Below are 12,691 nucleotides of genomic sequence, written 5' to 3' on the forward strand. Positions count from 1 at the left end.
GCAGTATCTGTGTTCAGTGGTGCTATAAACACACAGCATGCAGTATCAGTGGTGTGTGCAGTATCTGTGTTCAGTGGTGCTATAAATACACAGCATGCAGTATCTGTGTTCAGCATGCAGTATCTGTGTTCAGTGGTGCTATAAATACACAGCATGCAGTATCTGTGTTCAGTGGTGCTGTAAATACACAGCATGCAGTATCTGTGGTCAGTGGTACTATAAATACACAGCATGCTGACAGTTATATTGATATTGCAGGTGTTTGGATAAGTCAGTTACAGATCCATGTTCAGCCTATTTTTTACTGTGTTACCTTGGTTAACTATAGTTAAGACAGTTAACTAAACTCACACTTTGAAAATAAACATGTATTTGTTAAAGTAATTCTTATTCCATTGAAATTGCAGTCAAACAGGATCTTAAATTTAGATCTGTTTGCCCCGCAGTATGTTTTTTTAGATTCAGCTACAAAATTAGAAAACCATAAGTCGTGTCTCTTGACAAAGCAGAGACCAACCTGTCCCAAAGAACATAAGAACATAAGAAAGTTTACAAACAAGAGGAGGCCATTCGGCCCATCTTGCTCGTTTGGTTGTTAGTAGCTTATTGATCCCAAAATCTCATCAAGCAGCTTCTTGAAGGATCCCAGGGTGTCAGCTTCAACAACATTACTGGGGAGTTGATTCCAGACCCTCACAATTCTCTGTGTAAAAAAGTGTCTCCTATTTTCTGTTCTGAATGCCCCTTTTTCTAAACTCCATTTGTGACCCCTGGTCCTTGTTTCTTTTTTCAGGCTGAAAAAGTCCCTTGGGTCGACACTGTCAATACCTTTTAGAATTTTGAATGCTTGAATTAGGTCGCCACGTAGTCTTCTTTGTTCAAGACTGAACAGATTCAATTCTTTTAGCCTGTCTGCATTTGACATGCCTTTTAAGCCCGAAATAATTCTGGTCGCTCTTCTTTGCACTCTTTCTAGAACAGCAATATCTTTTTTATAGCGAGGTGACCAGAACTGAACACAATATTCAAGATGAGGTCTTACTAGTGCATTGTACAGTTCTAACATTACTTCCCTTGATTTAAATTCAACACTTTTCACAATGTTTCCGAGGAAGTGGTCTGATGAGGCTGTGGTGTACAACATCATGTTTCTAGCAGCGTGGAACACTTTTAAACATAGGATGTAAAGAAAGAAAAGCAAAGCTGTAAGTGTCAGAGCTGGATGGGACTTCCACAGGTCAGGGTACGTGCTTCTAATCTAATGCCATTGCCGCAGTCTCACAGCAGGGGTGCTGTTGTCACATTGCAGCACACTCTCCATGCGAGCAGCCTTAAACAGGACTGTCACAGTCAGCAGGCTGTGCCTTCTTTAGCAAGTTTAAGTGTGGCACTAAAACATTTCTTTCTTTCTTGAATATGAATATCTTCTGTAATATATTCCTCTGTACAAGCATAGTGTCAATAATTATTTAAACCAGTGGCCCAGCAGACAGCCTGTAAGTGGGCGTAGCTAGAGTGCCTTTGTAATGTAGCGGGAACAAAGTTGTGATTATCCCCTGTGTGTGTTCAGGAGCATCTAGCTGCCTCAGGGGAATTCCACGCTTCATGTGTGGGGATTACGGCTGTAAAACCTCTGCTGTAGGGCTGGACTGCTGCATGAATGACCAACGCCGGCGATTTAAAAGCTGGCTAATAGACCAGATTAACATTTTTGGAGAGGTTCAGATGATTTGTTCTCACACTGCACCTCCAGCAGTGTAGTTAAACACTGACAGTGCCATGTAATGCCGAGGCTCTGAGTTTGTTTCAGATTAAGTACCCTCTGTGCAGTTTGCACATGGAGACTTGCTCATTCTTTGAGTTCTGCTGTCCTTTGTTGTTGATGTCTGTTATTTGTTAACTTCACACTGAACGTGACTGCTTACAAAACACAAGCCTCTGTGCGCTGTTTTTCCCCATCCTTAATGTACAGTTTGTTGCTGCCTGTTATATTATTTGCATATTGCATCAAAGGAGCCGGAGAGAATTCGGCCTCTGTATTTGCTAGTGCACAGCTTTATAATAATTGCATTTACAAAACAAAATGATACTTTGCATCAGAGACGTAGAGCTGCACATCCTAATTAGCAAGACGCCCCCAGGTGGATTTTCTTTCTCTCCTTTTTTGTGTTGCTTTACAATCGGGATGGAGATCTTTGATCTAAATGGCTCTGCTGCGTCTGCCTCTTTCTGTTTTGTTCTTATTTTTCCACAAAAGGTTGCCTAGGAAACTAGATGGCTAATTTGAACTGAGGCAGTTCATTGTTGTGTGTTGCTTTTTGATTGGGATGGTGTGTAACAGGTGCAAACAAAACCGGTGTGGTGGATGAAGTTCTGAACGGTGATGATTCAGAAATCAGCCACTTCAGGATGTTTAAATGGTCTTTTCAGTGTCATGAGAATATGACGTAGCTTGCACATACCGTGCACATTCCTCATGTTATATGAAATGTGCTGATACAATAGGGATATAAGTATATAAGTATATCTTATAAGTATAAGATATTGCACAGCTGTGCAAATCGATTTATTTTGCATGGCAACAAGCCCGAAAGCCATACTGTATGTTTTGAAGATCTTGTTTTGACGTGATTAATGTTTTAGTAACATAAAGGCTGAACTGAGCAATTCTTTCTTAACAAGGGTTGAGAAGTAGCCCTGACAAATTTATTATTTTTTTGGATGAAGTAAGAATTAATAAGCTTACTGGAGCTTGAGGTTTAGTGATCTCTTCATACAATTCACTTTTTTATTTTTATTATTTTGTATATAATTTATACAACCTTTCAAATTCTTGCCATTTGCAAGTGATCCTGTAGTTTCATCAGGGTTTTTTTTCATGTGACCACATGAGGCAGGCTCTCCTCGAGATTGCAGTACATACTTCAACACAAAGAGAGCCCCCTGTATATGGGAAGAATCTCATTCCTTTATCACCAAGCAGGACTCCCAGCCCCCTCTATATGAGAAGAATCTAATTTCTGTATCACCAAATAGGACTCCCAGCCCCCTGTATATGAGAAGAATCTCATTCCTGTATCACCAAGCAGGACCCCCGGCCCCCTGTATATGAGAAGAATCTCATTCCTTTATCACCAAGCAGGACCCCTGGCCCCCTCTATATGAATATAATCTCATTTCATCATCACCAAGCAGGACCCCCGGCCCCCTCTATATGAATATAATCTCATTCCATCATCACCAAGCACGACCCCCAGCCCCCTCTATATGAATATATTCTCATTCATGTATAACCAAGCAGGACCCCTGGCCCGCTCTGTATGAATGTAATCTCATTACTTTATCACCAAGCAGGACCCCCGGGCCCCTCTATATGAATATAATCTCATTCCTTTATCACCAAGCGGGACCTCCGGCCCGCTCTATATGAATATAATCTCATTCCTGTATCACCAAGCGGGACCCCCAGCCCCCTCTATATGAATTTAATCTCATTCCTGTATCACCAAGCGGGACCCCGGGCCCCTCTATATGAATATAATCTCATTCCATCATCACCAAGCAGGAACTCCGGCCCCCTCTATATGAATATAATCTCATTCCTGTATCACCAAGCAGGACCCCCGGGCCCCTCTATATGAATATAATCTCATTCCTTTATCACCAAGCGGGACCCCCGGCCCGCTCTATATGAATATAATCTCATTCCATCATCACCAAGCAGGAACCCCGGCCCCCTCTATATGAATATAATCTCATTCCATCATCACCAAGCAGGAACCCCGGGCCCCTCTATATGAATATAATCTCATTCCATCATCACCAAGCAGGACCCCCGGCCCCCTCTATATGAATATAATCTCATTCCATCATCACCAAGCACGACCCCCGGCCCCCTCTATATGAATATAATCTCATTCCATCATCACCAAGCACGACCCCCGGCCCCCTCTATATGAATATAATCTCATTCCTTTATCACCAAGCAGGACCCCCGGCCCCCTCTATATGAATATAATCTCATTCCATCATCACCAAGCGGGACCCCCGGCCCCCTCTATATGAATATAATCTCATTCCATCATCACCAAGCACGACCCCCGGCCCCCTCTATATGAATATAATCTCATTCCATCATCACCAAGCACGACCCCCGGCCCCCTCTATATGAATATAATCTCATTCCATCATCACCAAGCACGACCCCCGGCCCCCTCTATATGAGAAGAATCTCATTCCTGTATCACCAAGCAGGACCCCCGGCCCTCTGTATATAAATATAATCTCATTCCATCATCACCAAGCACGACCCCTGGCCCCCTCTATATGAATATAATCTCATTCCATCATCACCAAGCACGACCCCCGGCCCCCTCTATATGAATATAATCTCATTCCATCATCACCAAGCACGACCCCCGGCCCCCTCTATATGAATATAATCTCATTCCATCATCACCAAGCACGACCCCCGGCCCCCTCTATATGAATATAATCTCATTCCATCATCACCAAGCACGACCCCTGGCCCCCTCTATATGAATATAATCTCATTCCATCATCACCAAGCACGACCCCCGGCCCCCTCTATATGAATATAATCTCATTCCATCATCACCAAGCACGACCCCCGGCCCCCTCTATATGAGAAGAATCTCATTCCTGTATCACCAAGCAGGACCCCCGGCCCTCTGTATATAAATATAATCTCATTCTTGTATAACCAAGCAGGACCCCTGGCCCCCTCTGTATGAATATATTCTCATTCTTGTATAACCAAGCAGGATCCCTGGCCCCCTCTGTATGAATATAATCTCATTCTTGTATAACCAAGCAGGATCCCTGGCCCCCTCTGTATGAATATAATCTCATTCTTTTATCACCCTAGAGGACCGCCCCAGACAAAGTCTTTGCAAGCTGCCTGCTAATGATTTATATTGTATTTTTTTAGTTTCTCGCAGTTTGTTTCCAATTGCTATGATTGCTGACTTCTCTTCTGTATTATATAAATGCTGTTGGTGAGATTATTGATGCTGTTGAGATTACTACTCCCTTGCTGCCACTTAACTGGTGTGGGAAGATTTGCCTGCTGTTTTGTTTATCTGCAGCCAGCCTTATTTGATTAAGCTTCTTTTTTTGTTTGTTTTTTCTTGTTTTTTTTCTTACATTGAGAAAAGCGGAGATCACATTGTCAGATACAGTGTGTGTAGGTAAGGCTGTGGTTGTATTTAGCTGTGAGAGAGGGAGATCACATTGTCAGATACAGTGTGTGCAGGTAAGGCTGTAGTTGTATTTAGCTGTGAGAGAGGGAGATCACATTGTCAGATACAGTGTGTGCAGGTAAGGCTGTGGCTGTATTTAGCTGTGAGAGAGGGAGATCACATTGTCAGATACAGTGTGTGTAGGTAAGGCTGTGGCTGTATTTAGCTGTGAGAGAGGGAGATCACATTGTCAGATACAGTGTGTGCAGGTAAGGCTGTGGCTGTATTTAGCTGTGAGAGAGGGAGATCACATTGTCAGATACAGTGTGTGTAGGTAAGGCTGTGGTTGTATTTAGCTGTGAGAGAGGGAGATCACATTGTCAGATACAGTGTGTGCAGGTAAGGCTGTGGTTGTATTTAGCTGTGAGAGAGGGAGATCACATTGTCAGATACAGTGTGTGCAGGTAAGGCTGTGGCTGTATTTAGCTGTGAGAGAGGGAGATCACATTGTCAGATACAGTGTGTGCAGGTAAGGCTGTGGCTGTATTTAGCTGTGAGAGAGGGAGATCACATTGTCAGATACAGTGTGTGCAGGTAAGGCTGTGGCTGTATTTAGCTGTGAGAGAGGGAGATCACATTGTCAGATACAGTGTGTGTAGGTAAGGCTGTAGTTGTATTTAGCTGTGAGAGAGGGAGATCACATTGTCAGATACAGTGTGTGTAGGTAAGGCTGTGGTTGTATTTAGCTGTGAGAGAGGGAGATCACATTGTCAGATACAGTGTGTGCAGGTAAGGCTGTGGTTGTATTTAGCTGTGAGAGAGGGAGATCACATTGTCAGATACAGTGTGTGTAGGTAAGGCTGTGGTTGTATTTAGCTGTGAGAGAGGGAGATCACATTGTCAGATACAGTGTGTGCAGGTAAGGCTGTGGCTGTATTTAGCTGTGAGAGAGGGAGATCACATTGTCAGATACAGTGTGTGCAGGTAAGGCTGTGGTTGTATTTAGCTGTGAGAGAGGGAGATCACATTGTCAGATACAGTGTGTGCAGGTAAGGCTGTGGCTGTATTTAGCTGTGAGAGAGGGAGATCACATTGTCAGATACAGTGTGTGCAGGTAAGGCTGTGGCTGTATTTAGCTGTGAGAGAGGGAGATCACATTGTCAGATACAGTGTGTGTAGGTAAGGCTGTAGTTGTATTTAGCTGTGAGAGAGGGAGATCACATTGTCAGATACAGTGTGTGCAGGTAAGGCTGTGGTTGTATTTAGCTGTGAGAGAGGGAGATCACATTGTCAGATACAGTGTGTGTAGGTAAGGCTGTGGCTGTATTTAGCTGTGAGAGAGGGAGATCACATTGTCAGATACAGTGTGTGTAGGTAAGGCTGTGGCTGTATTTAGCTGTGAGAGAGGGAGATCACATTGTCAGATACAGTGTGTGCAGGTAAGGCTGTGGCTGTATTTAGCTGTGAGAGAGGGAGATCACATTGTCAGATACAGTGTGTGCAGGTAAGGCTGTGGCTGTATTTAGCTGTGAGAGAGGGAGATCACATTGTCAGATACAGTGTGTGCAGGTAAGGCTGTGGCTGTATTTAGCTGTGAGAGAGGGAGATCACATTGTCAGATACAGTGTGTGCAGGTAAGGCTGTGGCTGTATTTAGCTGTGAGAGAGGGAGATCACATTGTCAGATACAGTGTGTGTAGGTAAGGCTGTGGCTGTATTTAGCTGTGAGAGAGGGAGATCACATTGTCAGATACAGTGTGTGTAGGTAAGGCTGTGGCTGTATTTAGCTGTGAGAGAGGGAGATCACATTGTCAGATACAGTGTGTGCAGGTAAGGCTGTGGCTGTATTTAGCTGTGAGAGAGGGAGATCACATTGTCAGATACAGTGTGTGCAGGTAAGGCTGTAGTTGTATTTAGCTGTGAGAGAGGGAGATCACATTGTCAGATACAGTGTGTGCAGGTAAGGCTGTGGCTGTATTTAGCTGTGAGAGAGGGAGATCACATTGTCAGATACAGTGTGTGCAGGTAAGGCTGTGGCTGTATTTAGCTGTGAGAGAGGGAGATCACATTGTCAGATACAGTGTGTGCAGGTAAGGCTGTGGCTGTATTTAGCTGTGAGAGAGGGAGATCACATTGTCAGATACAGTGTGTGCAGGTAAGGCTGTGGCTGTATTTAGCTGTGAGAGAGGGAGATCACATTGTCAGATACAGTGTGTGTAGGTAAGGCTGTAGTTGTATTTAGCTGTGAGAGAGGGAGATCACATTGTCAGATACAGTGTGTGTAGGTAAGGCTGTAGTTGTATTTAGCTGTGAGAGAGGGAGATCACATTGTCAGATACAGTGTGTGTAGGTAAGGCTGTGGCTGTATTTAGCTGTGAGAGAGGGAGATGACATTGTCAGATACAGTGTGTGCAGGTAAGGCTGTGGCTGTATTTAGCTGTGAGAGAGGGAGATCACATTGTCAGATACAGTGTGTGTAGGTAAGGCTGTGGCTGTATTTAGCTGTGAGAGAGGGAGATCACATTGTCAGATACAGTGTGTGTAGGTAAGGCTGTGGCTGTATTTAGCTGTGAGAGAGGGAGATCACATTGTCAGATACAGTGTGTGTAAGTAAGGCTGTGGCTGTATTTAGCTGTTAGTGAAATCACCTTGCCAGGTACAGTGTACTATAAGTAAGGCTGGCATAAGGAACTGAGTAATTATTTATGAAAAGAACATTGCATTTCATTTCCAACAGTAGCAACATGAGCCAGTGTAACACATTACATGAGATTAAAGCATCTCTTTTAAATACCCTCTTTTCATTTGGAGGTGGGAGTGATTACATGGCACTGTCCAAGTGAATGATAGATCTGTTTTAAATACCAAACATATAATCACTAGGAGCTTAGGTTTCTAACGAAATGCAATGCCATGGTGATGCATGTTATAGTTGTTTGTTTAATAAGGAATTGTAATGGTTCTCAAAGATTATTATTGTCATTTAACAGTGAACTCATTTCTAAGCACACTAATGTTTATTTGAATTATTCTCAGAAATACTAGTTCATTGTGTATTCTAGACATATTGTTTAAACTAGGCCTTTAGTTTACTGTAAGACAAGAAATGTCAGTGACAATATTTAAATTAGTATATTGCGGCTCTCTTTACTAACATATTTTTTCTTAGTACATACAACAAAATGTGCACTTTGCGTATTGTTGTAATGAAAATGCAAACTGCGGTATGTTTGCACTGCGACTGGCCCCTCTAAATACATCTACCCCTTAATGTTTTACAGTTTATGCATCCCAGAGTGCAGTGCCAGTGACTCTAACCTGAAGGACCAGTTTCCTTGAATTGAATGTCTAGTCCTTGCCCTTCCTGACAGTTTGCCCTCCCCTGTTACTGCCAGCTGTGATGGTGTGCAATAGAAAACTCTCGACTTCAGTTAGCACAGCTGAATCTCCTCATGTGTTTAATACCCCTTCTTCACTGGCACATCTGACCCGCGAGGGCTTGGTATGGTACGGGTACAAGTGCATCTCCACTGGCATATCCGACCCGTGAGGGCTCGGTACGGTACGGGTACAGGTGCTTCTCCACTGGCACATCTGACCCATGAGGGCTTCGTACAGTATGGGTGCTTCTCCACTGGCACATCTGACCCATGAGGGCTCAGTACAGTACGGGTACAGGTGCTTCTCCACTGGCACATCTGACACGAGGGCTCGGGACAGTACGGGTGCTTCTCCAGTGACACATCCAACTCATGCGGTCTCTGTACAGTACGGGTACAGGTGCTTCTCCACTGGCACATCCAACCCATGAGGGCTCGGTACAGTACGGGTACAGGTGCTTCTCCACTGGCACATTCGACCCGTGAGGGCTCGGTATGGTACGGGTAAAGGTGCTTCTCCACTGGCACATCTGACCCATGAGGACTTGGTACGGTACGGGTACGGTACAGGTAATGGTGCTTCTCCACTGGCACATCTGATCCGTGAGGGCTCGGTATGGGTATGGTTACTATTAATATTTTAACACCATTTGTTTGCGCATCCTTTGGCAAACTGAGTTAATTAATAACAACTGTCTTGCGTTGCGTGTGATGTCAGTAGCGCGGCTCGGCTCTGCAGTGGAAAAACAACCTAGGCTCCCCTTAACCGCACCGTGAAGGCTCGGTATGGCCCCCGGCGTGGCTGTACAGTGGAAAAGAGATATTAGATGCACAGTTTCTTGTACACCTAGGCTGCAACTGAACTAGCATGGTTTGATACAAACCGAGCATGACAGGTGCCTTTGCTGTAGGGGTATTTGACTATCTTTATAGTCCACTTGGTCACCAGTGAGACTTATTATGCTACACCCACACATCAGGTACAGCAGTGTCAGCTACAGTGACTTTAACAAGGGCTGTTCTAATATGCTGGTATAAACTTATCAGTGTGAGCCAGTGACTTTAACAAGGACTGTTCTGATATACTGGTGTATTTTTGTAAACGTGTGCATCTTGAAAGGTTAGTCTTATATCTGTTAATGCTTGTTTGAACCCTGTTCACAAAACTTTTGACTCATGAGTTGGAATGTGTACTGTAAGAAAAGTTACCAACGAGAAGATGTCAATCATCACATCTAGTTCCTGGTGCCTGAATAATCTAGTTATCTAGTTGGGTCTTAAAGAATACCAGGGATTCAGCATCAGCACCAAGGCGTGTTAACCAATTTCATACACTCACTGTTTTCTGTTATGTTATATATTTTACATGTAGGATAAGACATGAGTTTTAGATGACCGTGGCAAGAGGGCTGCCCTAGAGATACACCTAAAGGAACATGACAACAATTATTAAAACAGACCAATTCAACATTTAATACCGCTCGATAAACTATGTGAAATGTTATGATTTTAGATGTTTTGTAGTAGTCCGGTGGTACAGCCATGTACTGTATACCCAAGTTGTGTTTCTTGCATTAGACTGCCCAGGAGTGCCATCTTCTATGTGCACTGGGGAGCAGTATATGTGCATGTTGAAACGAAACCCTGGACTAGCTGTAGTTAGTTGAGAACTAGCATTGATGGACACTGCTTAAAAAAACCCCCAAAAAAACCAAACATACACACACCAAAAAAAAACAAGACCACATTAAACAAACGATGAGCTTTCTGTCCACCAGGCATCCATTTAGCAACTATCAGTGATGGGCCGTTTGGACAAGCTGTGGACCACCGCTCAAGGTGGCTGTAATAAACTACCTGCACTGACGTCTCCTGGCAGGCCTTTGCTGTTGTGTGGTTGTGAATGACTCTTTCATGACGTAGATTCCCAGGGGCGAAGATAAAATGAATAAAAAAAGAAAAACAGCTCCTGATTCAAGGTGATGAGTGTGCCTCTGAATCAGCAGATCCCTGGAATAGCATTATTGCTTTACTGTTTGATTTACAGCAGCAGATTTTTACTTTTTCACTGTGTTGTGCCCAACTCTGGTTGTCTTTCTCTCTATGTCTTGTGTGTGTGTGTGTAAGGATATTTCATGATTAATCTGTCTGCATATTTGGACCGTTCCTGTGCTAAAAAATAAGTTTATCTAGGTCTTAGATAGTCTTGCTAAGATCTCTTGTTTTATTTTTTCAGAATGGCCATTCAGGTGAACAAGTTTGATTTTGAGGATCTCCCAGAACCCCAGGATGAGAGAGGCCAGTTCACCAGCCTGAAGCAGCTGGAGGAGGAGAGGCAGCAGGCCAGGGGATACGAGATAAACAGCAAACTGGACATCTGCTGGGAAATCATATCCTTTCTCACGGCTCACTGTTTCTGTGTTTCTTTACAGAGCACGAGAACTGTATGTTTCAGAAATGAGAGCAGTAGGACGTGACCTGCAGGTAGTTTGTGGAAACCAAAAAACTGTTAGTGTGTACTGCTGAAGAGACAGATATGGGCAGTAAAGGAACCCTAGAACACAAAAAAAAGAAGAAAAAAGTTTTAGCAGACAATTATGATTTGAAATGTTTTTTCCCTTCTTTTTCTTCATCTTGAAAAGTTGCATCCTGTGGTTCAACAACTTTTCTGAAGAGTGCTTTTTGGTGGTGGTGTTCTTTTGCTGAATGGAGCTCTTTTTTTCCCTGAACATGTTCCAGTCCCCATGCATTGCTGTACTGCCCAGGTGTTAAACCTGGACAAAGAAAATAAAACCGAATCAATATGGGTCAGAATAACGGACAAAAATTCAAAGGGCATAATAATAGGAGCATGCTATAGACCGCCAGATTCAGACGGTGAGCACAATAATCTGTTATACAATGACATTAGAAATGCGTGTAGCAAAGGAGAAGCCATACTAATGGGGGATTTCAACTTCTCCCAAATAAAATGGGAAAACCCGATGGGTAGCATGAAGGATGAAATAGAAATGGTGGAAATGACAAATGACTGTTCCCTAACACAATTTGTCAAGGCACTGACTAGAGGGGAGGCATGCCTTGATTTAGTCTTTTCAAATAACGAAGATAGAATAACTAAAACAGAGGTCAGAGAACCACTGGCAAACTCGGACCACAACATGGTCTCATTTGAAGTGTTTTTTAAAACCCCAAAAGTAAAGACTAAAGCTAAGGTTTACAATTTTAGAAAAGCAAACTATGAAGGTATGAAACAGAGACTAACAGAAGTAGATTGGAGTAAAATAGAGAAAACACCCACTGAAGAAGGATGGTTGTTCTTCAAAAATGTAGTACTAGAGGCGCAAAACAATTACATCCCTAAAGTAGACAAATCTAAATGTAAAACTAAATTGCCAAAATGGTTTAATAGATCAATTAAAAAAAATATTCAGCGAAAAAAGGCACTTTATAGAGCATTAAAAAAGGACCAAAAAGAAAGTACGCAGAAAGAGTACACAGAACTGCAAACACAAGTCAAAAAGGAAGTTAGAAAGGCCAAGAGAGAAATAGAAATGAACATTGCTAAGGGAGCTAAAACCAATTCCAAAATGTTTTTCCAAAATTACAACAGCAAGCGAACATTCAAAGAGGAGATTAAATGTTTAAGAGATACAAATGGCAAAATCGTAGATGAAGAAAAAAAAATAGCAAATATATTAAATGATTACTTTTCACAAGTTTTTACAAAGGAAGATACTGACAACATGCCCCACATGTCATCCAGTTCCTATCCAGTTTTAAATAACTTTAGCATAACTGAGGCAGATGTGTTAAAGGGACTAGGAGCTCTTAAAATAAACAAACCCCCTGGGCCGGATGAGATCCTCCCAGTAGTACTCAAAGAAATGAAAGAAGTAATTTACAAACCGCTAACCAAGATCATGCAGCAGTCTCTTGACACAGGGGTGGTACTGACAGACTGGAAAATTGCAAACGTAATACCAATCCACAAAAAGGGAAACAAAACTGAACCAGGTAACTACAGACCAGTAAGCCTGACTTCTATTATATGCAAACTTATGGAAACTATAATAAGATCCAAAATGGAAAATTACCTATATGGTAACAG

At 42.8% G+C, this 12,691-nt stretch overlaps 1 protein-coding gene across 2 annotated transcripts in view; it reads left to right on the top strand.

The window, feature by feature from the left end:
- trappc9 (trafficking protein particle complex subunit 9) overlaps window positions 1–12,691 on the top strand; it is a 370,303-nt gene that overhangs the window by 220,988 nt on the left and 136,624 nt on the right. For both annotated transcript variants that reach the window (XM_041249230.1, XM_041249231.1), the window contains one exon: window positions 10,817–10,970. In XM_041249230.1, coding sequence (XP_041105164.1) covers window positions 10,817–10,970 — 154 coding nt within the window. The remainder of the gene's footprint in view (window positions 1–10,816; window positions 10,971–12,691) is intronic.

The sequence above is a fragment of the Polyodon spathula genome, chromosome 4 (genome assembly GCF_017654505.1).
Source record: "Polyodon spathula isolate WHYD16114869_AA chromosome 4, ASM1765450v1, whole genome shotgun sequence".
Lineage (NCBI taxonomy): Eukaryota > Metazoa > Chordata > Actinopteri > Acipenseriformes > Polyodontidae > Polyodon > Polyodon spathula.